The sequence below is a fragment of the Fundulus heteroclitus genome, chromosome 12 (genome assembly GCF_011125445.2).
Source record: "Fundulus heteroclitus isolate FHET01 chromosome 12, MU-UCD_Fhet_4.1, whole genome shotgun sequence".
NCBI lineage: Eukaryota > Metazoa > Chordata > Actinopteri > Cyprinodontiformes > Fundulidae > Fundulus > Fundulus heteroclitus.
In genome coordinates this window covers 3,381,136-3,407,590 of record NC_046372.1, presented here as the reverse complement: position 1 = coordinate 3,407,590, position 26,455 = coordinate 3,381,136, and the positions used below count along the sequence as shown (strand labels likewise).

The 26,455-nt window shown below is 43.2% G+C and overlaps 1 protein-coding gene across 7 annotated transcripts in view; it reads left to right on the top strand.

Annotated features, from left to right (window-relative positions):
- Positions 1-26,455, top strand: part of smtnb (smoothelin b) — a 65,242-nt gene that overhangs the window by 30,210 nt on the left and 8,577 nt on the right. For 5 of the 7 annotated variants that reach the window (XM_012863518.3, XM_012863521.3, XM_012863519.3 and 2 more), the window contains 9 exons: positions 5,445-6,148; positions 7,865-7,916; positions 10,296-10,892; positions 13,836-13,909; positions 24,101-24,286; positions 24,478-24,553; positions 24,715-24,747; positions 26,020-26,199; positions 26,325-26,387. In XM_012863518.3, coding sequence (XP_012718972.2) covers positions 5,445-6,148; positions 7,865-7,916; positions 10,296-10,892; positions 13,836-13,909; positions 24,101-24,286; positions 24,478-24,553; positions 24,715-24,747; positions 26,020-26,199; positions 26,325-26,387 — 1,965 coding nt within the window. The remainder of the gene's footprint in view (positions 1-5,444; positions 6,149-7,864; positions 7,917-10,295; positions 10,893-13,835; positions 13,910-24,100; positions 24,287-24,477; positions 24,554-24,714; positions 24,748-26,019; positions 26,200-26,324; positions 26,388-26,455) is intronic. The other 2 variants (XM_012863520.3, XM_036143728.1) reach the window with 1 other exon arrangement.

Here is a 26,455-nt window from a genome sequence, read left to right as displayed (position 1 = left end):
TTCACTTGAACGGTTGAAAGTAACAGTTATTATTGTAAACCAACAGTGATCTGTTGTTTGCAAGCAATAAAGCAGTTTAAGATGTTTAAAACTTCTCTTTTTATAGGTCAAAAGAGATTAATTTCATCCTCTACTGAGCTTCTTTTTTTTTTTTCTTTTTTCTGTTTATCTATGCTCCTGCTCAGGGCAAAGGCCGTAATAAATGTCTGTCTGTGTGGTCTGGGCTGGGCGTTGCTCTGTGTCCTTTACAGTGACCTGCGCTCGGTGGTGTGGGGTTATGGGGAGGAACACGGAGAGAGAAAAAAAAACAACAGCCACACCTCTGCTAAATAAATCCAACACCACAACAAAACTTGGCCTGTCCCAACGTGGCTGTTCTCGATTTAACCGTACCGTACAATTTAGGTCGGGGTGAAGCTAGGATCAGCCAGAGAAGACCACCGTAGGAAGGCAGAAGGAGAAGGTGTATTTTAAAGGGATATGTCAACAAAGATCAGTGGGTTGTGGTCAGGGTGGGACTGAAGCTGTTGACCCGTTTGAGTGAAAGTGGCGAAAAAGAAAGTATTTTCTTTTTGAAATGTACGGCTTCCTTCCTGACTAAGAAAGCCTTTTAGTTTCACTCTTCCCTTAAGCCAGCTGTGAGAGGCTGCAGCAGAAACTGTACAATGTAAGTCTATGATTTGGGGAAAATGAGATGTTTTCAGAAACTCTCAGTGGACTTGACCTTGCATTTTAAGATCCCAGAAGAACAGAAACGCTCTTATTACAGCTTCACACAGAAACGCCGCGAGTGAACAGAGGTTGGGTCACAGTGTCCACAAACTCACGCCTTTTCAAAGGGTTTTGATCTCCCGGCATCAAGTTATGCCAAAGCCTTTTAGAAGGTAACGGTTTAAAAGTTATGGTGCTTACAACAACAACCTCCTTCAACCAAAATAAAGCTCTCGAAATCATAAACGAACCAGAATGCAGACTGAAATGTTTGAATTAATATAATATATAACAATTCATATACAGGACTGTCTCAGAAAATTAGAATATTGTGATAAAGTTCTTTATTTTCTGTAATGCAATTAAAAAACATGAAATGTCATACATTCTGGATTCATTACAAATCAACTGAAATATTGCAAGCCTTTTATTGTTTTAATATCGCTGATTATGGCGTACAGCTCAAGAAAACTCAAAAATCCTATCTCAAAATATTAGAATATTTCCTCAGACCAAGTAAAAAAACAAATTATAACAGCAAAACAAAATCAAACATTTGAAAATGTCCATTAATGCACTCAGTACTTGGTTGGGAATCCTTTTGCACAGATTACTGCATCAGTGCGGCGTGGCATGGAGGCAATCAGCCTGTGGCATTGCTGAGGTGTTATGGATGCCCAGGATGCTTCAATAGCGGCCTTTAGCTCATTTGCATTGTTGGCTCTGGTGTCTTTCAGCTTCTTCTTCACAATACCCCACAAATTCTCTATGGGGTTCAGGTCAGGGGAATTGGCAGGCCAATCAAGGACAGTAATGCCATGGTCAGTACACCAGTTACTGTGAGAATCTTATGTCGTCTCTTAACCACTACCATACTTGTGATTTAGTTTACTGAACCAAGCTGAGTGTTTTTCAAGGCTCAGGAAACCCTGCAGTGTTTCCAGTTAATTAGACGATTCAAGTGATTAGTTGAATAGCCTACTAGTATACTTTTTCACGATATTCTAATATTTTGAGATAGGATTTTTGAGTTTTCTTCAGCTGTACGCCATAATCAGCGATATTAAAACAATAAAAGGCTTGCGATATTTCAGTTGATTTGTAATGAATCCAGAATGTATGACATTTCATGTTTTTTAATTGCATTACAGAAAATAAAGAACTTTATCATAATATTCTAATTTTCTGAGACAGTCCTGTAGTTTAACCTCAATGACCTCAAGTCTTGCTTCAGTTGACATGTTTTTTTTAACCCGTGTCTTGCCGGATGGATGTAGTGCCGATTGCTCTGTTTTGATAGGACTTGTTGATTACTTTGTTTGTAACCTATTTCAGTGCTTTTCTATTTAATGGAGTACAGAAAAAAGGTGTTTTGTATGCTCCACCTCCACATAGTCCCAGTTCCTAGACAGCGCGCCGAGCAGGTCACATGACACAGCCAGACCGGGAGGTGCGGCAGCCAACACGGTCTTTCTTCACAGTAAACATGAACACATAGATGGTTGGGAAAAGACGGGCACTCATGCACACGTAGGATACAAAGATCAGTAGGCAACTTGCTCAGGGGCACATCTGCATGTGACAAGGGCATGGTCAAACCCACAACCTTCAGATCCGAGCCGCCGTCACCCACAAATGTGGCTCAGTCCGTTTGAAAACGTTTTATCTAGGTGCTCAACGCGATGATGGGTGCTGTACTGTGGCATCTCTTTTAGGAACGCATCCCTATATGACGCGAAGTGAGCACTACTCAAGAAAACGTAACTTTATTTGGGTAAATGTGAACTTTTCCATCGTAGTTTCATAGATATATTAGTTTTCAAGAGAGTCTTGTTTGATAAACTCCACACTTAACCATTTTATTTATGTATTTTTAACACTGTTATGAGCTGCTTGGGGAGAGTTAAAGTGGAAAACCCTTGTGTTGACCTGCCCATGACATGGACCCTCGGGTCAGATGTTCTCTCTAAAGGCAGCAGAAATAACTCCTGCTTGTTCTTTGTTTCTGCTCTATATTTGTTTTCTGGCAGCAGGCTGCAGCTTTTGTAGCTATTTTCAAGACAAAAAAAAAAAAAAAAAAAAAAAGCCTTTCATTATGCAGCCGTGGGGATTTTCCCAGAAATTGTTGAAGAATTGAACTGACAGCTTCGCGCGAGTTAAACTCAAGAACAAAGACGTGGGTTTGTTAAAGAGGCAACATTCTCCGGTTCTCACTTTGGTTACGGTCGAACGCTAATTGGGTTTTAGGCATTTACATGATTAGATTTAGACACGTGGCAGGGGAGTGTTGTCCTGATTCTGCACCGTCATCACGTTTCCTATTCAAATCCTGTTACGTAATCAACTGATTTAATTATTCAGGAGTTTGCAGATTGTTTTCTCCTGTTGCTTGTTGATAGAAGAACAATGGTATACTCTAAAAAGCAGCTTTGTTTCTAGGTGATGTGTTGCAATGACTGAATAACAATCTCGATTTTTATTTTTATGAGTTACAATAAGATTCTGATAAGCTTGTTTTATCATTTAAAAAACTAATAAAAATCATGATCTACTTGATGTTATGAGCATAATTAAACACATAACAATAGTGTTTTTTATTTTCAACATAAGCAAGAATATGGCACTTGGTGTGTTGTAATTTAGCTTACCTGCTTGTTCTTTGACTGGAAATATTCCTGAACAGCTGGATTTGCATCCCAAGTGTTGGAGTCAGTTTTTTTTTCTTTTTTCAGCCAGCTGACCTGCAGTGTGCAGCAATAGGTGGGTGAAGGGCTTTGTTGCGATACTTCACGTGCCACACAGACGGGAGAAAACTCCAATCAAAGGGTTAAAAAGCCTGCTGGCTGCTTCCTGTCTGAGACCCCCTTTGATCTGGATTTTCAGGATTAAAGGCACGCACAGTCGGTTTGTTGCACAGCTGGTGCAATCCAAGGTCATCCAGAAGTGTTTTTACACATGAGATGAGGGAACCAGCATGGTTTCTCCGTCTGTGGGAGACGCACGGCCTCCACTATCCTATGAAAAGGCAACACCATGGCGTTTTGGAGGTAGAAAGTGTCACAAGGGGAGGATGTGGGTACCTCTGATGTTTGGAGTGTGGTTTCCTGATCAGACAAGGAGACAGAGAAAGGAAATGCTTATCTCCATAGTCTCAATGTTGCTTCCACTTTTCCCGCAGTTCCTTCTCTCCCTCTCTCCATCTACGGCTGTTGTAACATGTTCTTTTTAGAAAGGTTTTTTTTTTAACCAACGTAATCTCCCAGACTTCGGCCAGGAACTGAAGGGCAGGAAAGGTCTACATCCTCCTAAGACTTCCTGTGCCGCCTCTTTGGTCCTAAGACATTCACTGAACTGACTGACAGGACCCAGGAGCCCATAGCTTCAATTCAAGTCCCTCACCCACAGTAACGTATTACTGATGTGGAAAAATAACACAAAATGCAAATAAGCAATTAGCGTACTACAGATGCATCCATCAGGCTTTTTCTGGCCAATACAGATTGTAGTTTTTCTTTGAGATCACAACTGTTGATTCTAAATTTAAGCCTTAAATTACCAGATCTCTTCTTGTTGTCTGTCTGTTCCAGTTTTTGATAGGACTGGCGGATAATCTGGCAGATGACGTGAACTGTTTCTGAATAAAACTTAGAGAGTTTTTTACCTGACTCCGCCAGATAGATTTGCTCCGCATATCCATCTGGAAACCTTCCGTTGAAGTAATTTTGGGAAGGGGCGAAAATACTGGTCAGCTGATTGGCCTATGTTGGTGATAGACGGGCCAAATGAACCAATCAGATTCGTCGTCACTCTGTTACGAGCGACGACGAAAACACAACCACAAGCCAAGCTACTCTTGCTGCTGCAGGTAAAGGCTCGTTAGCTCAGCAGAGAAATACTCTGTAATTCCGATAAAACTTGCTCGATAGCCACGCTAACGCTAGTTTCATCGGCTGAAGTCGCCATGTTCTTTAGACTGAACTGTCGCGCTTCCCGTTGCGTCACACCTCAACCCGCCTCAAAGCCAACGCTGATTGGACGTTCGTTTGGTGAACGGCTCCAAATTTTCTTTAACGGAGAGTATCCAGACTGATCTGCGAGTGAAACCTTGAAAGCTCGCGAGATCAGGATGGTCTCACGAGGCTAGAGAGTTTTATCTGCTTCATAAAATCTGTGCTTTGAACGTTGTGAAGTTTACTGACCAGCGTTTCAGCTGCTCTCTGTGCCGCTGTCCTCCACACAAACGGCTATCTGTGGACGGCTGAGCGCCGCGCCTAGAACAGGTCGCATAACGAAGGCCGGCGGTGCGCTGCAGCAGCCAATACAGTCTCCCCTTCAAAGGGACTCTTTTAAAACAAATAACGTGCACAGCTTAAAAAACACAAACATAAAATGAGTTTTAAGTGCAAGGTACATGCTGTTCAAGAATCTTTATTGTCACAATGGTGAAATTTGGATGACAGATAACATATAACACGCAGACGCGACTTAATATTTTAACAGATTTTTTTTAATTAATGACCAAATCATTGACCAAACACACTTCCTGAGAAGCTTAAAGTGTTCAGATGGTCTTCAGGGTCTGATGGGATTCGTATCTGTGTCCAAAACATGTTATATGATGCATTTAAAGAAGAAAATAGGACTTCTATTTTCCCGTAGTTAACCAGTAAGAGTTGAAGGGAAAACTGTCTGATAGATTTATTTAACATTTATCCTTCCTCTGCTTATTTCAGGGACAGGGTCTGACTCCAGCATGGTTCTGGTTCTTGATCACCTGGTCAAAGATGACACGTCTGGGCCCATGCTGATCCAGCCTCAGAGAGAAGCTGTGACCCCAGAGTCTGACCTGCTGGAGTCCAGCCGGACCAGATCAAACTCCACAGCTTCGGACCGCAGCGGGACTTCGGTTCACTCCATGTCTAATCAGGATTCTGTGACCTCAGAGAAGAGTCTGGGCCCAAACCAGCGATCCCGGCTGGACTCTGGAGCCTCAGACAGAAGCCAGAGTTCCTCGCAGCGGGGTCGCCTTGACTCTGGCGCCTCGGAGCGCAGCATCAGCTCCCTGTCTTCTGCGAGGCAGAGACTGGGATCGGATGTCTCCGATTCGTGCGTCAGGCCCCGCCTGGGCTCCGGGAATAAAGACAGCATGGATGTGTTATCTAGAAAACGGATGGACTCTGTTACATCCAACCCCAGCATGAGGTTATCTGCTGAGGAGAAGGCTCCATTGGAGGACGTGGAGAAAACAAGAAGTGGTTCAGTTAACAGCACGGACTCAGAAACTGAAACGGGTTCAGCCGGCGTCTCCGCTCGATGTGACCAGGACCGCGGTCATGACCAGGATCAGCCAGACGGGGCGCTTTCATCCCGAAGAGATCCTGACAACGGAGTCCTCAACGGCCACGCTCAGGGAAAGTTGAATTTCAAGATTCAAAAGGTTAGAGCATACATCAACTTAATAATGCTGTTTTTAAATATCTGAAATTATTCAGGCATCTTAAAGGCAAAATACCCAGTGTGTGTGACCTCAGAAAACCACTAGGTGTCAGAGTACAGCAGCAAAGGAAACAAACTGATATAAAACTAAAGGGCAGACTAAGTTGGGAGCTAAATATAAGGGAATAAATATTAATATCCTGCAGTAAGGACACATTGTTCTTTCTTATTTGAGTCTGTTTAACTGAAAAATATCACTTCTAAGTTAAGGAAGGCCATCTAAAGCGTCAAACCATAAAGAAATGTGAAATATTTGCTCAGAATTGTAAATTAATAGATGATTGACAGAAATTCAGACCCTGCATGCACTGATAAGGGCTTTTTCACAGCCTCAGTATAGCTTCACACATCTTGTCGACAGGAATATTGACAGATTAACAACATTGTTTTCTCTGAGGCATGCATGCTCCTTAGGTACATCTAAAAACCGCAATATGATCTAAGAGTTCCTTTTATTCCAGTAATTTAGTTAAAAATAATTCATGCTGTATAAATTAATTGCACACAATTTTGAGGGTTTAGTTCTTTAATTTTGATATAACTATTTTACAGTTTATATCTTGCACCAGCAGACTTGTGATATGGCGGTTCTCACATAGACAATAACTAACACCCTCCTCGTGAGGCGACGTCACTAAAGGTTATTGCTAAACAAGCTGGCTTGTTTTTATCTAGGTGGAAAGTTGAGTGGAAGGAAAAAAGTCTGGAATGAGGTGCAAAACAACACTTCAAAGTTATTTACATGCAGCTGTAATGGCCTTCCTTGAATGTGATTCTGCTTGTTGCAGAAACTCAAATCTCTGCAGCTGTTTTTAAATGTTGTGCGTCTCCGTGCGACTCGAGCAGCTGAATAACGAGCGTTCATCACGCTCACGTCACCAGAGAGCGGCGCAGAGATGCACGTTCGCAGCCAGGAGCGCTGACCTTCCAGGCTCTCCGTTTAATCATATCTGACAAGAAAGTCCATCGCTCCATTCTTCAGCGACACACAGGTCCCATCGGCATCCATAAACACAGCGAGCCGGTGCTCTCTCTCGGTGGACGCTGTTTGGTTTTCGTTACTTGGTTACGCAAACAAACTGTGCACCTGACCGCCTCTGCTTCAGCTCAGCGGCATGTCGGCCTCACCTGCTGTCAGAGAGGGACACGTGCCTCTCGTTCTTCGTCCCGGAGCTCTCGGAGAAAACAAAAAACACCCAGAGCTTCTGTTTCTGTGCCAACCGGTGACTGTTGAGGAGCCTTTGCCATCTAAATGGGGTCAGGCGTTATGTCCGCATGACGCCACGCAGTCGTTTATCTGGCCCCAGACTTCTTTTACTGCTCCATCTAAAATGGGAGGAGTGGAGTCGATCTCCCGGGAGCAATGTAAACACTGTAGGGTCCGTGGCCGTGGCCGCGGTGCCAGGAAAAGAACAGAGGGGCCATAATGCAACTCAATATAAATGTTACACAATGAAAGCACAGTGGCCAGTGCTGGATTTAGCTTCATCGCTCTGCGAGTGTGCCCCAGTATGCAGACTCCGGTTCCTCGTGGGTCTGCGCTGCCGCTCGGTGTAGCAGCTGTGTGGCTGTCAGCAGAGCATGTTGACCTTTTTAATCTCTGGTGCTTCCTCTCACGGATCCTCATGTTTCTTTGTTTGTCTTCCCTCAATTTCAGATAACGGCTAACGGAAATCTGACATTCGCTCACGGCAAGGCCAAGGAAAGTGGTAAGACTGTGGTTCAGCTCTGCACCAGATCACTCATCATGCAGCCTGACTATCTTTTCACTGTAAAGAGAGCATGGCAGGAGTCTTTTCTGCCATTAGGCAATTGTCCACTAGGCGGCCGTTGAGGTCGGGGCCCCGCTGGGGTGTGTTTATCAGCAAGTGCAGGGATTTGATGTCCTTTTTTAGAAATCAAGATAAATCCCTATCATCATCATCATCATCATCATCATCATCATCATCATCATAATCATCATCATCATAGTAAAATAATATTCATGTTATAAATGCTATAAGGGATAAAAAGTAAACTCATATTTGCGCTACAAATCTTGTAAGAGTTAAACAGCAGTATTTACAAATGGATAAAATCAATATGTTGGTAGTTAAAGCTCTTTGTGTTTTCTGTACACCACTATTTGACTTAATAGCGATGATTATAAACTCTACTCATAGATGGGGGTCAGACAGAGTTTAACTTTTTATTTTGGGGGTAATTTGTTGAAAAGGCTGGGAACCTTTGCTGTATATCGCTACACAATGTCATGCTGCGTTCAGACCGAACACAATTTAACGTCTCAACCTGGACACGGTGTGAACAGACCCGTCTGACGTGCGTTGGGAGGAGCTACCCTGTTCTTTTTCTCAAATGCAGTGAAAAAGTGGTCCAAGTTTTTATAACTTATCCGAGATCCCAACTTCCTCCAGGAAGGGTCCTTTCTATTATTGTCTCTGTAGTGATAGCTCGACCACTCATGGATATCAGGACGGGCACAAACAGCGACGATGAGTTTGTCCTCCATTATCGACTTCCCGGCTTTTCATGGACCTCCAGTCCTGTCGTAAAATGCGGCACTATGTCACATAGCGGAGTTTCTCTGATTGGTTGATTCGGCGCATCCAGCTGCAAAAAAAATTTGATTTTACAACTCAAGCGTCTGCTGCTTTGGACACTCAGACGCTTGAAATCTCAAAACGCTCCACGACCGATTGATGAAACGCGCCGCAGGGCCTCTCAACGCTCCTAGAAGCGGGTCCACCACAGACTTTGCCAGTAAACCAGCAACACGGGTCTTATTCTTTATTTCCAATTAATAAGAATATCTTCGAACACAGCCTGAATTTAAGATTTTCAATTTGAAAAGAAAACATTTTTTTGACCAGCCCCAGTTTCATGTCCCACAAGACTTTCTGGTTCCTCTCCAAACTCCGTTGGCAACAGTGCTGTTTCAGAGTTTGCTAGCTTAACATAAAACTATATGAACATTTTAATTTAGTCTAGCAGATATTTAACTGTTTGTGTTGCTGAAAGTAGATTGCATGGTCACATTTAATTGGGTTTACGACTAGCAATGCCTTCATCCATAGGTTGTCTGCAATCTTCTATCACATTTTCTTTTCCAAAGCTGCTGACATTAGCGATGAATTAATGTGACAGATGATCAAAGTTAAATGTTTTTAACTTTTCCAGCCTTCTTGCCATATTTTACTAAGAGCAGAGGTAAAACCAAGCCACAAGAGTTTAGTTTAATGATTAGAATACCTCATTGCTCAGTAGCAGTATCCAAATCTACAACCAGAACAAGATGGCGGCACTTCAGTATGCTGCGTCAGCTGATCAGTAAAAACATAGAAATATTTTTGAGGTTCTGACCAACTGGTCCATTAGTTATCGCCAAGGAAAAACCAAAGTTGTCTGACTACAGTGGGCTTCTCTGAGCATCTTTAGTTTTAAGAAGATTTTCCAGATTTGAGTCCTGATTTCTGAGGTAAAGGAATCGTAGCAGTTTCTGCCTTCACTATCTTTATTCTGGAGTTTCTGACCTACCGACACCTGAAGGCTTGTTACGCAGCTCTGCAGGTTTCATTACTGTATGAAGTTCACACATGATGAACCTCAAACACGATGCAGCGAATCAAACCGGATCACGTTAAACATTCATGTCTAAAGGGTAAACATGGCCTGAACGGGTTCAGATAGCTATGGAATAATTGGGACTTAAAAAATTCTGAATAATAGCAAAAGCTATTGTTTTTCATCAACATGCAATTATTGTTTTTTTTTTGTTTTTTTTTTTTTGTTTTTTTTTCTTTTAGTTATTGCAAAAACACACCTTTGATCTAATTCTGATTACTTAAAGAGTGAGTTTGGTGCCTTGGCATCCAAAGTGAGGACCCAACCTCCTGCTTTCTTCGTACCATGGTTAGGCCTTGGCTTGTAAATGAAGAACGTCAAGCCAAGTAAAAGGAGTTGGGGGGGGGGGGGGGGACAACCCAAAAAAAAGGAATGATGGGATCTGTTGGGGCTTTTGAGGTTTATACGTAAGCTAAAGGATTTATCTGTAGAAGCCTTCCCTCTAAGATTAATTCCCTCTTTTGCAGCATCTGAAAAGAAAGACGGCATCTTGGAGCAGTTCAGCCGCACCAACTCTGTTCGAGACCGTATGCGCAAGTTCACAGAGGCCAGCCAAAGCGCGCACCCCCCAGCTTTGAAGAAGACCCCTGTGAGAAACGGGGCCACCTCCGGGCTGACTAATCTCTCCAGAGCTGCTGAGCTGTTTGCACACGCATCAGCATCCCCCGGCCCGTCTGAAGACAGGCCAGCCAGGCCACGTGTTGGCTCGGCGTCCACCACGTCCGCTCTGCCGACGGCTCCTCAGCCCCTCAAAGGAGTGGTCGAAAGACCTCCGTCTTCAGCCAGCCAATCGCAGGACTCCCTGGGCGGGATGAGGCTCCCAGTTGAAAAAGATGTGCCTGCCTCGGCGGAGCCAAAGGAAGACAGGACCCCGGGGAGAGCAGCCGAGAAACAGGTCCCTGAGGGAGAGGAAGACCCCGACATGAAGACTTTCCTCACGATTGAGATCAAAGACGGGCGCACCACCACCACCTCCTCCTCATCCGCCTCGTCAGCGGCGAGAGGCAACACCCTGCCTGTCACCAGCATGACCCCGCGGGTCGCCCCTCTGGGGCAGAGACCAGGTAAGGAGCATCCACCTCACAGCTGCAGACGCTGCTCTGTGGAAACTTTGTAAGCCGCTCCTAGTTCTGCTGAAACGGAGGGAGTCCCAGTCACTGGAGAGGTTGACTCACAGGATGGGACGATGAGAGTTTAAGTGAGACTGAACGAGTAAATCACGTGACGTAGCGCGGATAGATGTACGGGCTGAATAGTGAGTAAGCACAGAGGCGCTCAAGAGCATGTTTTACGCCGTGAGCACGTTTCTCCGCTCTGGGGGGGTGAGGTCAGTGGTCAATAGCAGCGAGTAGATTTCAAACAAATGAAGAAACAACTGGCTGCCTGTACCCAAAGTCAGTGGTTTTATTGTTGCAGGGTGAATGAACAAGCTCGTCTGCCCACACACAGCACTACTTTGTGATGTTCTGTACATATTGTCTTCTTTCTGCACGTTTATCTAAAACTAGACACACTGCCTGGTATTCATCTGCACGCGCATTTAAAACGAGAACAATGCTTCATGGGCATTTCTTTGTGAAGTTGCCCCATTAGAGATCAAATAAGCAGATTATTCAACTTGAACATGACGGGAAATGTATATAAAAAATGTTTTTCCTATGTTTTTTGCTAGAGCTGCACAGAATGTTGGGTTAAAGTTGTAAAAGCTGTATTGGTCTGCGCTAAATCGTAATCGCAAAGGATTCATTGGATGCTTCATTTGGCAGGATGTTATATTTTGTTTCATGCATTTCTGCTCTGCATTTCGATATTATATTTGGCCTCAATGCTCACATCTGATATGTATATTTTTTTCTTAGGTAAGAGTGTAATGATTACTGAGAGCGGTGGGGACTTTGTGTAATTGTAAACAACAAAAATAGTCGAGAAAATTCATTGTAATAGAAATACTCATCACATTTTTCAGCTCTATTTTTACCCCATATTTTCCGCCTTTAATTAATTTTCATTTTGGAAAAATCTATTTGTGTACCAAGCTGATTGATCCAAAAATTTCAAATATTTAATTTTAAGGTTTTAAATGTAATGCTTTTTCTTCTATGAAACACTCAAGACATTGGCAGCTATTTTTATGAAAAAGATATTTTCTTCATAAAAAAGTTTCAGCGCCAACAGCAGTCATTGATGGTAAGCAGGGATGTCTAAGAGGGGCGCTCGTAATTTTGCGGCCTCCTCATTTTGTAGGAGGCCGCAAAAACTTTTGCAGGTTTGGTTGCTAAAAAAAGAAGCGCTCAGCCACAGGATGCCTTCTACCAACCGTGCATCAGCTTCACACCCACTTTCACGCCTGACAAATTAAAGGGATTGTCTATTCTGTACACAGCTTACTGTGAGAAAATGACTCCCAATCATACCTACAAGCAAAGGGTCGCTAAGTTATTTTTGATTCGATCAGGAGTCGGAATTAGTCGCTTTTCATTTGAATCAACTGGTCCAGATAGAAGTCGGAAGCACACATTTATTATACAAAATTAAATCCTACATGAGATTTTTACGATTATTTCTCCATAGTTTCTCCCGACAAATTGAGTCTCTGTCATCATTGTGGTATGAAAGAGTGCAATAATGTAAACAAAAAGGCCTGCTTGACTGTAGTATTGGCAGTCCATGCGTTCACACTCCTGAGACTGATGATGCTGTAAATCTGAGCAGTCGGCGGTACAGAGGGATATGAATCGATAAAGGTTATGGAGACCAGGAGCCTTGCATAGCGTGGTGCAGGTATGAAGTATAAGAGAGAGAAGATTAAAGAAAATGCAGATCTATTGCATGTCGCCATTATAATATTCAACAATAACATTGCAAATACGTCTTTTCTCAATATTGTTTAGCTCAATCTATAATTTATAACAATAGTTGTATAGGAAGAGAATTAAACTGATACATAGATGTATGTATAATAAGATTAGAACCGAAATGGAAATAACAAGCGATACAATGGCGGTGTGAAGGTATGGAACCGGCGATATAGGGCATTGAGCGCCATCTAAAGGCATTATGGTTTTACTTTTTTTAAATTTTAAATTTTTTTATGTGAACTTGATGCTAGTTGGCTTTTTAAAAAAAAAAAAAAAAAAAAGCCAACTAACCAAAGATGTGTTTTTCTGTAGTTTTTTTTTATACCAAAGATATTCTTTAAACATTTTACCTCAAAAAGACTTTAGTAACGAGTACGAGCAACTTACATACCAAATTTATTATCTTCACAAAATATTTATGATGCAGGCCTGGTCCTTTCCATAAGCTGCTCGCGGCTGCTTTTACAACGAGCCACTTAAAACATGTGACGTGTCTCAGCTTCTCTGCAGCCATAATCCCCCAAAAACCCAAACGGTTTGTTTAAAATGAAGGCAGGACCTGTGTGAATCCAGACCCCTACGCCTCTTCCCTGTCTCCCTCCCCTCCCTCAGGATGCACTCCACGAGTCCTGCGGGGGCTTCCATGCGAGCTGTTTTTTTTTCAGCCCAATTTGCTTTAATGGTTTTTAAGCTCCTTTTTTGGAATCCGCCTGTCCTGGCTTGAGCGAAGGCAGTTCGCGACTGTGTCTCAGGTTTCCCTCAAAAAGCGCTGTAAGGGCTTGTAAAATGTGCCGTGCGTCATGCCGAGGTGCAACGCTTCTGCGCTGTTTATGATCCAGCTCTGTGTGTGTGTGTGTGTGTGTGTGTGTGTGTGTGTGTGTGTGTGTTAGGATGGAGGAAGCAATGAATCCCAGAGAAACTCGTACCAATGCTCCCTGCGCCTGATGAGGAAAGCTCTTTATGCTAAAAAAATCTATAGTATCTCTCCTTTTTTTCCACGTTGAAGATGGCTATCTACTCTGAAAGCTTAAAGGACTAACTAATAAAGAGTCACATGAGCGCAGTGGAAAACCCTGCACAAATCTCCAGTCTTAAAACGGTTTACAAGTTGTATATGATTTAAGTTCCTGTCTTGCGCATGTCTTTCAGAGCTGACCCTTGGCCTTAGAGCTACACCATTCAAGATCTCCTCATCTACCTTCTCCTCCGGATCCTCCATCAAGGTAGGAGAAATGTTTGAGAGGTTTTTCCCTCAAGTTTTCTAGAAACTTTTTGCCAAAATCACCCAGATCCAAAAATTCTCTTTTAGAGAGAGATGTTCTTGATGTCCTTAATCTTCCACTAACTCTCAGCTGGAGTAACGCCGTATCTTTGTCTTAGTAGTCGCCCATAAAGGGTCCTGGAAGGTCCTCCAGCTGAGGCAGGAGAGTGGAGGGTGAAAAGAATGAGGAGAAAGGAGGTAGAGCAGAGAAGAACAGTGTTTATCAAACACAGAGAAGGGCCACCAGTCATATCTGTCCTTGTAGGGTATGTGAAGAAGACAGTGGGGGGGGGGGAAAGAAGGGAGGTGTTCTTGCTTTTCTCTCTGCAGAGCTTTATCTGGGAACTGTTTCCCTAAACCACACCTGTCTGTCTCCGTCCGTGGAGTTTAACGCTGCAGCAGCCTTAATGCACAAGTCGACACCAGTTCCTCGTCACTTGCTTTGTTTCTGCCGAGGGCGAAGAAGCGCGCTCTGATTAGCTGGAAGTGGTCCGCCGGGAGAATTAGCAGAAAACACAAACAAATCCCCTCCTATCTGGCGGTGACCTCCGAGGTTAAGGCCGATGGCGAACACTCCCGTTTGCATCATCCTTTAAAGCCTCTCGCTCCCGGAAAGGAAGCATTGTTGTGAATGGAGAGTCTGGTATTGAGCGGAGTTATGTCCTGTTTACGTTTTTTCTTTAAACGACTGCATTTGGAGCGCGGCGGTAATCTGCTTATGGAATCTAAAGGCTGCTTAATTAGGGCTCCACCCTGCGGCCCTGTGAAGGGAAGCCTGTGCGTAGCTGCAGGGGGGATTAAAGGTGTCTGATTGAAAACCGTGTCCATGAGTTCGGTTCTTGTTGAGATGGCAACCCTGGCTGGGGTGCAGAGCCTTTGCAAAAGTCGTCCTAGCTTTTCAGTCTTTCCACCTTTTGTCACTATATATCCACAGACGTTAGTGTATTTTCTTGCCATCTTATGTAAAAGATGACCATAAAGTAATGAAAAATCATAAAATGTAAAAAAAAAGAAAAAAAACATTCCTTGGATTCATAAAGGTCTGAAGAGTGGGTTGTCCCTTTGTATTTAGCCCCCTTTACTCTGACATTTAAAAAAATTTACCGATTATTTGGACATCAGTCTAAGCGATACGTCCTGCCAATTTTTTTTTTTCCCATCTGATTCTTGAAGCCAATATTGCTTTTTCTTCCTCCATTTATATGATAAAAATGACACAATGATAGCAAATGCTACACAAGTGACAAAATCTGCATTTAAACCAGCTGATATTGACAAATTGTTTCAGACCGCAGTTTAAAAGGTACATAAAAAAAAAAAAACCCTGCATCACCACTTTTACAACTTAATGAATGTGTCACAGCGAGAAAAGAGCTTCTTCTTCTTCTTATAGTTCAGTGAGGAGGAGGAGGAGGAGAAGAAACACTGACCACCGCACGGCTGCAGTGTATGGACATTATTTTATGTAAAGTTCGATGCTGCACGCATAGTGATTGGTAATTTATGTGCATACATGATTCTCCATAGAAATGAACACTCACAGCGGAGGCAGCAGGAGGTCAGATGTGGGTTTTTAGATAATGGATCGGCGAACGGATGCGTGTATCGGCCGATGCCTATAAGTGGAAGAAAACGCAAATATCGGCCCTAAATACCGGCCGACCCCTAATGTACAGGTAGTAAGATACCGTGACAATGAAGCACAGTTTTATGTCATTAAAGTCTGAAATCCTGTCCAGCCAGTGTTTGAACTCAGTGTTATAATATGTATAATCTGACCCAATCTGTATAATATGACTGAACTTGACTTTGTAAAGTGCCTTGAGATGACATGTTTCATGATTTGGCGCTATATAAATAAAATTGAATTGAATTATGAAAGGCCAGATTTTGGCAAAACGATCAGCTGTGTACAACTACGTTCACCGCAGCTGCTTAAAATTCAAAAGGCAGTGGAGGGCGATATTCATTGTATTTCTTTAAAACAAATATCTGCTAATTCCAGGTGTTCTTGAGAGTTTCTGTGAGTTTTTAACTAACTCTTCTGATTATTGCTTTTTTCTTTGTTAGAAATCTTGCAAGGAGCCCTTTAGTCGTGGCTGGTTTATAGTAAAGAAAATAATTTTTCACACTCTGCTTACAACCACCAACAATGTTCGACGGAACACCGTGAAGTTTATAAATGCGTCTGTAATCTGTGTAGAAAGGTTTTTACAACAATAGAGTTGTGATGGTCTTGGTTTAGCTCTTAGCTTTAACCCACCAGGATGGGTGCTGCTTGCGTAATACCGTGGTAATGAGAATCCTTTTTATAGGCCATTAAGCACAGCTAAACCAGATGATCTTAATTAGCACTGACAGAAGCAGGATTGTTTTCAAAAATACTGACAGATTTTTAGCTATTTTCTTTGCTTTTTGCATCTTTTTTGCTGATTCTTTCTCTGTGTGCTCAGTGCTTATTCTGCTTATTCCACTTAACTTGATTTATGGACTCGTGTGTTTTGATTTCTGGGATTTACTTGGGTTGTCACAGAGTAGACATCCAAATATAAAAAAAAACTCATTAGAAAGAGATTCACTGTTGTGTTTAGTACAAATATTCCTTCATGTAAATACAGCTATCCCGCGAAGGCCTCAGAGGTTTCTCGCCGAACAGTGAACACACCAGGCAGGTCATGGATAAAGCAGCGTTCTTTCCTTAGTGCATTAGATCCAGTATCCTCAGTTAGAATGAAATTGTTATGTTGCTTGTTTACCAGCGCATGTTTATCAAGAAGGAAATGGCCCTAAATGTGCATTTTATTTGACGGCAAAAAGAAAAAGGAATTTTAACATTAAGCCGCTTCGTGTAACGCTGCACAGCCGTGCCGTAATATAAGCAGCCTAACATGTAATCCTCCAGGGATAAGCCACAAGCCTACTACAGTAAGTCTTTCCCTCCTTTCATCACCTGGATAAGCTGATATATCAGCTCTGTGTGCCTGGATTCGCTCAAGTTTTACCATACAAAGACTTGGGCTAACTTGGCTAATGAGACTGTAAAAACAGCGGCCCGACACTGATGGTTAACGTCAGCCTAGGAGGGGTTTAAGGGGGGCTGGGGGATGCTCCTGTTTTCTGACCTTTCCTTGTTAAGTTCATGACTTTTTTAAAGGTGCTGGTTTGTTTTTGTGGTGAGAAAATAGTCGATACAATTAAAAAGCGGCGCTGATATGAAGGCGATAGGGTAACATGAGTTGAACAAGCTCCTTCTGTTTATCGATGTTTATTGACCACTGTGGTTCCGGGTGGAAGAAGCGCTGATCCGTTTGGGTGGTCCGGACTTCTTCCTTGGTGGTCTGATCTCATAGCTCACCACCTCCTTTATTTACTTACTCCAATTATTTTAATCCCAATAAAACTTGTTGATGCTGATTGGTCCGCCGAAAAACCAGTGCAGAGTTAAAAATCTGCGTTGGAAGCAGACGTGGTTCAGCGGCATGCTGGTCCACACCGTCGTTCCCGAGGTCTCAGAGAATACTACCCAGATTTGGGTCGCTCTGGCTTGGAGCTGCAGCGTTAGCCGGGACGCACACATGCGTAACCAGCCGCCTGGGGCCTGATTGTCTCACTTGGCCATCGAAGGACAAGGACCCGATTGTTTGCCTGCTGGTGATCTGCGACACGTTTACTGGTTATGCTGCTGACTCACAAGTGTCACAGAGAGAATGTAACGCCTGGCTGCTTTCTTTGGCTGCAATCCCTGCATTGTTTTACTTTATATTTACATATTTCTCTTAATTATTTTCAAATAATCTTGTACATGTCAACAGATAGAAATTTGATAAACCTCAGCAAGATAGGCTGTCGGTTTCTCATTAATCAGACATGCAGCTTTATTTTTTCCATGTTCCTCCTCTTTGTTTCACATTTTGAATAACTGTGTCATAGATAATAGATATATATGAGATGTCCTCGCAGGTCTAAGCAAATTTTTACTATTGCTGGCCAAGATTTCTGTGTGCTTCCCCCTTGGTGCTCGATGCTTTCAGTGAAGTGTTTCCTAACCTGTGAAGGTCATGGAGACAACTGCTTTGACTTCCCCACTGAGCTTTAGTAATAGTTCAGTGACAGGTGGTTATAGACAGCTCAGTTAGGAGACCATTAGTTACGCTCTCCAAGAATTTGGCCTCTGTAGAACAGTGTTGGAGGAAAAAAACATTGCTGAAACACGGCCAGAACAAGTCCCAAGTTGCAGTTTGCCACTAGACATGTAGGAGGACACACAAAATTTGTAGAAAAAGGTTCTATAAGATCAAAACAGTTCTTGACCTACATGCAGAATGCTGTGTGTAACACATCACCCTGAAGATACTATCCCCACTGTAATCCATGGGGATGGTAGCATCCCCATCCCGTTTCAATTGTTTACTTTTAAATCACTGCTGCACCTTATACTGTAATTTAAATTTACCGTAATTTACAAGGTGTATTCTTGCACAAATGCCCTTTGCACAATCAATTCTGCACATACAAATGGTTTTAAAAATACTCACCGGTACACTGTGACTTCTCCTGCATTGTTTACATTTCAATTGTTTACTTTAAATCACTGCTGCATCTTATACTGTAATTTAATTTTACTGCAATTTACAAGCTGTATGCAACACAATTTCGTTCTGTACGCACTCTGTGCATACAAAATGACAAAGTTGTCTAAGTCTATCATGGAGATGATTTTCGTGATGGGGAACAGGGAACATGGTCAGAGTTGGTGGGAATATGGATGCCGCTAAATTCTGGGTAATCCTATTGGCGCCTGTAGAGGACTAGAGACTGGGGTGGAGGTTCGTTTGCCAGCAGGACAACGACCCTAACTATGCAGCTCACTGGAATGGTGTAGATTTAAACTTAATTCTGTGTGGTAAAATGGCCTAGTCAAAGTCCAGACTTAAATCCAACTGAGAATCGGAATTGAGAACAGAAGCTCACAGATCCTCTCTGTCCAGTCTGACTGAGCTTGAACTGTTATACAAAGAAGAATGGGCACAGATACACCCTAAAACATTTTGAGCTGTAACTCCAGCCAAAGGAGGTTCTACCAATGATTGACTCTGGAAGGTTGGAAGGTATAAACAAAACATTTGAAAACACTTTTGAGAACCATGTATTCATTTCCTTGCACTTTATTGTATACGCTTGATGGAATACGATCTTGATAAAATTGAAGTTCGTGTTTGTAACATGACGAAATGTGGAAAATGAGGCGTGCATACTTCTACAGTTTACTGGGTTGATTTTAAAATCCTGTCTTAATGTACTATAGAGTACTGTAGATTTAAACAAGAATAAGTACTCAATAAAATGTTTCTTCTGAGCCTCTGATGTTTTGGAAGTGCGTGACTCTTGGGGATCAAGGATCTGTCACGTTTTGCATCCCCTCTGCAATACAGATGACTCCCATGCAAGAAGTTCAGCGTGGCAATATATCTGCAGAGTGCATTTAATAGGAGAGTTTGAACATCAAACAAGCGAGTCTGACACACAGGCAGAGGTCTGTCAGCACTCCTAATTTAACAACACTTAAAAGTTTCCATGTAAGCAGCAGCTGGAGTCTTTCTTAATTACTAAGAGGTCTAAACCCAAACGGTGGAAGAGCTCTGCCCTTCATGCTCTGGTTTTAATTGTGGAGCTCTGCTCTGGGTCACTGTCGTACAGAAGAAGTGAGCTGATCAGTCTGGACTTCAGTCATATTTTGTTAGAAAGCAGTTTTTAGGAGGAATGATATGCACCCCTGGCCTGGAACAGAGTCTGAGCCACCGTTTGCCTTCCAGTCGAGGTGTGAAGGACGTGCCCAAAATAAAAGGAAAGTTGTTGTGGGAGGGGTGAGTGTTTCAAATTGTTTTCCTCTTTCGCCAAGAGTGACCGGCGTAGAGGGATAACAACATGGCAGGAGATAAATATACTGTCCTTTGAAGCGAGGAAATAAGAGGGTTGGGGCTGCCTGGGAAACGAGAATCCCTGCATGCTCATTGGCTTTTATTTAGCTGCCTGTCAAGAGGGTCTGCTTGTTGAGGCTATAAAGCACAGGCGTTGTTCGAGAGGAGAGCTTCTGCTGCTCTTAGCGAGGTACTAACATCTTGGTTCTTGGATATTATACGTCGAAGACTGCAGTTCAGAGGACGTTTTGTGAGTGAACACATTTTCTGTGAGCATGCCTGGGGTGAACCTCGACTTCCTCCCGGCTTCGCAGCCTGCAGAGTCTTTGGGCTCCCCAGAAAGTGCTTGTGCCGAGTCTGGCCTGGAGGAGGTGATCGGAGATCTTCTCGCCCAGGAGGAAGCCGAGGATGACAACGAGGAGGAGGAGATTAACGAGAAGAAGCTCGAGTTGATGCTGCGATGTGCGGTGAAGGAGATCCACGTTGACCTGCAGGCTTTCGGGAAGAAGGTGGACGTCCGTTTGGAGGACGCAGCAGATAAGGTGGCTTGTTTAGTGGAAGCCGTTTCCAGGCTGCAGGAGGAGAACCTCAGGCTGAGAAGGGAGCAGGAACAGATGTTGAGGCAGGTGGAAGCCCTCTGCCAGGTGATGGGACTGCCTGATCACATGTTGCAGGAACTAGGTTCAGTCCCTCATGAAACCAAAACTTCACCCAAAGACGCGCCTTCATGCACACACGAAGAGAGCACTGTAGAAGATTCATGCAATGATTCAAGCTGCATTTCCAGAGATTCTCCTCCCTGCATACCAGAGGGAGCACCAGATAGCTTGCTTCTGCAAGATCAAACTGCACCTCAGGACCTTATTTCAAGCCCCCAGGACTCCCTCACTGCACCTCAGGACCTTATTTCAAGCCCCCAGGACTCCCTCACTGCACCTCAAGACCTTATTTCAAGCCCCCAAGACTCCCTAACTGCATCTACTGAGCCTCCTCAGAAGTCAGAAACCTCGCCGCCTTCTGTGACTCGCCGTTCGCTCTCGGCACCATCTCTGATGGCAGCCATATCTCCTGAAACGAGCCCGGTAATGCTCTCTGTAAATCCTTGTGATCATGACCCCTTTTAATTTAGATGAGCCATGTGAACAATGGGCCGGCCTTCTGTTCCAGCCGCTCCACGCTGTAATCGTAGATCAGCTGGCCACGTCTCCTCAGTGGCATCCCAGTGATGCTGTCTTTTGCTCTGCCTGTGTACTTGTTGCCCTACAGTTCCCCTCTCTTAGCTTTCATTTGGTCATTTAATCCTGTATTATGTCCTTGCCTCAGATGAAAAAAGTTGGATTATCTCAGCTGTCGGTCAGTTTTGGCAGATAGTCTTCATACAGACCGCCAAAGAGCTTGTCCAGTCTGTAAGCCAATGTTCTTTGGTGCGTCTGTTTGTGTGTGCTGGCTTTGTATTTGCTTGGAGGGAAAGAAATAATTTTACGCAGCTGTACACCAGTTGGTTTTTGTTTCTCTAAAGGTTTGACCTTCCGATATCAATTTTAGTCAATCTTGATTTCTCTTTCGGACCCTTAATATTAAAAGTAGTTAGAATTGCGCTCTAAATACCTCTTTATGACCTCCTTCTTTAATTATTCTGTGATATTATGTCTAATGATATTAAACAAACTGATGATAATTTTAAGTTTATTGTTGGACTTCTATGAAATCTAAACTAAAGACTTAACATTATCCATGTTAATAAGATCTTAATTTGTCAATGAAAAATCTGCATCAACCACCTGTGCTAGAGGGCACATTTGTTACTATTACTGGATTGGGACTGTGGGCTACGCAAAATCTGTTCAAGGGGCCACAAATGGCCCATGCACCACACTTTGGACACGCTGGGTCAAGAGGATAAAATGGCAACTTTACTCCCGTCTTCCTGTCTTGTTCTCTCTCGTAGCCTGAATAACATGTCTCCTTTTTAAATTAACACTAGTGACAGCTTTGTCTGCCTATAATCTCCTACAGTGATGGTGACTTTACTATTTCTCTGAGATGATGATGATGAACTCTGATCTCATTGTGTTCCAGAAGGCTGCGTTACAGGTCAGAGTTTAAATTTAGTTCAGTTCCTTTAACATGACACCAAATCCAGACAGATGTGTCAGATCCAGTTACAAGAAATTTAATCAGCCAAAAATTTCATTTTTACTGTATATTTCGATCATTTAGGGACAATCAGATCCTTCTTTAACAGTCCAGAAATGTGCCAGTCTAAATTGACTTTAGCTGTGCGCGTGTTGTTGGCAGTCCTGTATAGAACTGTGATAGACTGCCGATCTAACCGGTGCATACCCCAGCTCCCGTCCATTGACGGCTGGAGATGGGTGCTGACTCCCTGCCACCTGGAGTGATTATGTAGACGATAGATGGATGGTTAAAAGTACGGGACATAAAAGAATTAAGGTATTGATTTGACCCCACTCCTTCAATCTGAACAAGTATGTGGTAACAGTGGAAAGGAATAACGCCCTCTTAATAGGAAACCTTCAGCAAAACGAGGCTTAATATGAACGGCGACTCTATTGGGACCAGTTGGTGATGGACATCAGATTCAGAGAAACAGAAACAGAACCACTGGTCCAGGAGTAATTTCTATTCAATGCAAGCAGTAACTATGTCGGTGGTCTTTCCAAAGGGAGAACAGAATAACAAAAATACATTTTGTGCTTGATGGACTCTAATACTTGGGTTGGAAACTGAAGCTCAAATGCTGTTTTGGTGGTTATAAGCCCCCCAGAGCCCATGTCTGGCTGGGTCGTTTCCCGAAACATTCTTCATCGGTCAAGAGCCTCTCAGCGCAGTTCGTCCCAGGGGTTCAAAACTCTGTGTCCAGAAAGGTCCGGCAAACAATCGGGCCACCCCTGACTGCACTGCGCCATAGCCGTGGTGGGTATCTGTCACTCCCCGGTGACTGCGTCCCGCTGGGGCCTTCAGAGCAGCTCTGTGCCGGGATGTCTGGGCTATATCTGAACCTGTGCTCTGTTGTTTTAAAAAGCACTAAAGCTGGAGAACTATATAGTCTGCCCTGTGTATTTAACGCTGTGTGTAAATGTAAGAGGTACTTTTAAAGGATTTATGGTCACTTAGAATATGACAGGTACATGGTCAGGTTTATGTAATGATATCTCCTGTTTGCTCTCACTGAGCGGTTCTTCTTCCCTCGCCCTGTTCCTCTTCTGGTGTACATAACAAAAAGCTTTCCATTTACTCAGAAATCATACCTGCTAATAGTGCGATAGTGGCACATAAACCGTGGGCTGGCAGGAGCTCTGTTATTATGTAGACACTCGGTCACACGCTGATCTGAGCCAGCCGGGGACTTGGCAGGCTTTCCCTCCCTCTCATGTGCTTAGTGTCAGACTCCCTGTGCAAGGACATGGCAACAGAGGGGAGATGGTGAAAGGCCGCTTTGTGGAGCAGAAAGAGATTTGTGGAAAGGGGGCTTCATCTATTCAGTAGTAAATGTCCAGAAATGTTGTAAAACCTGTTTCTGAATATCAGTCTGGCTTTTTTAAAACTCAGCTTGGACGAATGTTCAGTACTCTGATAACACATGAGAACGTATTCTCCCTCTCAACGCTTTTGACCAGGTGTTTTTAACAGAGGTTTGGTTTCGGTCCCAATTCCGTTAAGCCGTTGAGTACTTTTCTCTTTCCTTCATCGCCCCAGTTTGATCTCTTAAAAAAGAACCACCATATTTTCATCTTAAATGAGGAACTGACTCATCAGCACCCCACATAATAATTAGAATAATCTTTATTGTTGTCACTGTCAAGATATACTTGCTTTATTATGCCGTTATCATATTAGTTGAAAAAGGTCTTGAAATGACAATATGATTTATGGCTATAATTTTTAGAAAGATGTATCGTCCAGCAAAATTTGCAGCCTAGTGGCTTCTGCTGCTAATAATAATAATAATAATAATAATACGTTATTATTATTGTCATTGCAACATAAATTCCAGTGAAACTTCTCCTCTGCATTTAATCCATCCCTCAGGGAGGAGTGGGCTGCTACTGTGTGACTCCTGGGGAGCATTCTGGGCCCAAGGGCCTTGCTCAGGGAGCCAGGCTGTGGGAGTTGAACCCAGAACCATAAGCTCAGTGTTCTAACCGCTAGGCCACCACTTCCCTCAGCCCACACCCCCCAATCTGAAACGATTACATGTTTATGTCACACAGATGGAGACTGAGCCCGTAGTCGCCGCTGAGCCGGTATTCTCAGCCGGACCGTCGGTGGTCGGGACGCGCCAAGTCCCCACCATCCCCAACGGCTTCAGCACTCAGACGAAACCCGCAGAGAGCTCCGGAAAACTGACGGCAGAGAAGCTCGCCGCCATCGACGATGAGGAGCTCCTGGACAAGATGGTACATCACAAGTTTGAATTAAAGCTAAAGTTTCACATATTTGGAAGATTTTTAAATTTCTTTTTGGAAATGTAAATGTTGCATGTATAAGAAATCTATCCGCTTTCTGTTGTGCGGTTGCACAAAGCTGTTTGATCATGAGCTGACCTTCAGCTTCTTTAATGCTCTTTGTTTTTCGTTGTCTCTACCAGCTCGATGAGTCCAAAGATTTCGAGGAGAGGAGGATGATCCGTGCCGCCATGAGAGACCTTCGCAAGAGAAAGAGAGGTACCAGCATTCAGAAATTCTCTTAATGCTAAAATTGCTTTATTTTCTTCCTCCCTTCATAATCAGGAATCAGGGGCTGCCTTTTTATAATAAAATGTATATCCATTTTGCAGCCTTTTTATTTTTCTAACATGTCAAAAAATGGACTTGTCTGCCCCCAGAGGCCATGCTGGGATGTAGCCAGGAGGAAATGGGTAGGACAGGTGGTCTGCAGTGTGCATTGATAATGTGTTTCTGCCTGGGTTTGCCTTTGGTGTTATCAGCCACCACAGCTGTGAACGCTCAGAGATGTAGTGGGTGATAATATGCATGAAAGTGAAGCTCTCCACCTGCACTGTGTTTTCCGTGAGCACCTTGCCTTTTTGGGTTTTACAGGAATGCATCAGGCTTGTGTTTTTGCTGCCGAACTCTCCGCTCAGTGGAAAATCTGTAAATAGGAGCTGCAGTCCGTGACACGGAGCTCACAGTGCCTAGTTAAAGTATTCACATCCCTTTTCTCTTTCGTGTTCTGTTGAGTTAAAACATGAGGTGCATGATTGTGAAGTGGAAGGAAAATACCTGGTTTATCGCTTGCGTTCATATTAAGCCTCGTTACACCAATCCCCTAAATAACATCCAGTCCAACCAACTTCAGAAGTCACATAATTACCACCTTTTTCTATACTTAAAAACTGCTGATCACAGATAATCTGCCAGAAGTTGAACTAAGCTTGGGCAAAAGTCTTAGTTTTTTAGATGTGCAAAGCTGAAAGAGAAATACCCCAAAAGAATTGCAGCCATAATTGCAGTAAGAAGTTGTTGTTTTTTTGTTTGTTTTTTTACAAAATATTGACCTTTGGGAGGAGCGGGGGATACAAATGCATGTCCAACTTTATAGAGTATAATTCCGAAAAACAGGTCTGCATCAATTATTTATTTCTTGTTTCACAATTAGGAGAAGCTTCATGTTGGCAAATCACATAAAATCTCATTAAAATACATCAAAACCTGTAACCCGTGGAAGAAAGCTCCAGGAAATATGATTACTTCTAACGTTAAGGCAGATGTTAAGATAAAATGACTAAATGGTGGTTGGAAATAAGCGACTCAGAATAACTCCTAACCGTATGCATGAACACCAATTTAGGTAAGAGCTGACAGCAGCGGGGATGGTGGCGGCGTTTTGGACGCTGCTAAATTTGGAGGAGTCCTGCCTTTTCTTTCTTTGTTCTGGGATGCAGAACGCGTTATTTGACAGCCGCTGAGCCTCCCATCCGTGGGTGTTTGCGTGTTTGGAGACATTGTAAAGCACTTTGGAAAGACTTGTGAAATATTCAGGCCTCGAATCAGGAAGCCCTGTTTTCATCCATCTCTGCAACAGTCAGATGAGGTGCTGTCAGCTTGTTTAGGACTACTTGTCCTCCTCCTTCCTTCGCTCCCCTTTTTTTCCACTGACATCATTTGTCCCACCACATCTCCCCCACCAGACCAAAGAGAGAAGGAGCGCGACACTCGTCTGCAGGAGCTGCGGCAGCAGAGGGAGGAGAAGACGCAGAAAGGTCGCGCAGGACCCGGAGCTGGAGAGGTGGTGATAAGGAAGATGGAGAAGTCGGCCGATGGTTCAACCCTCAGTCAAGTGACTAAGACAAACCGTTTCGCTCAGTCTGGTACTTTACTTTTGTTTATACTTCCCCCGAGCCTTTATTTTTATCTTTTCCATACAGCATAAAACGATAATACAAAACAGACTCAGCATATTACTAATTCACGTTTTGTGTGCTTCTTTTTTTAGATGATGGAAGCAAGTCAACACGCAGCACAGTTGTAGAGACCAGTTTTGTGAAGAAAACCGATAGTAAGATATTATTTCTATAACGTATCATGTACTTTTTTTATTTGTTATTTTGCTTTAATACATTCCTT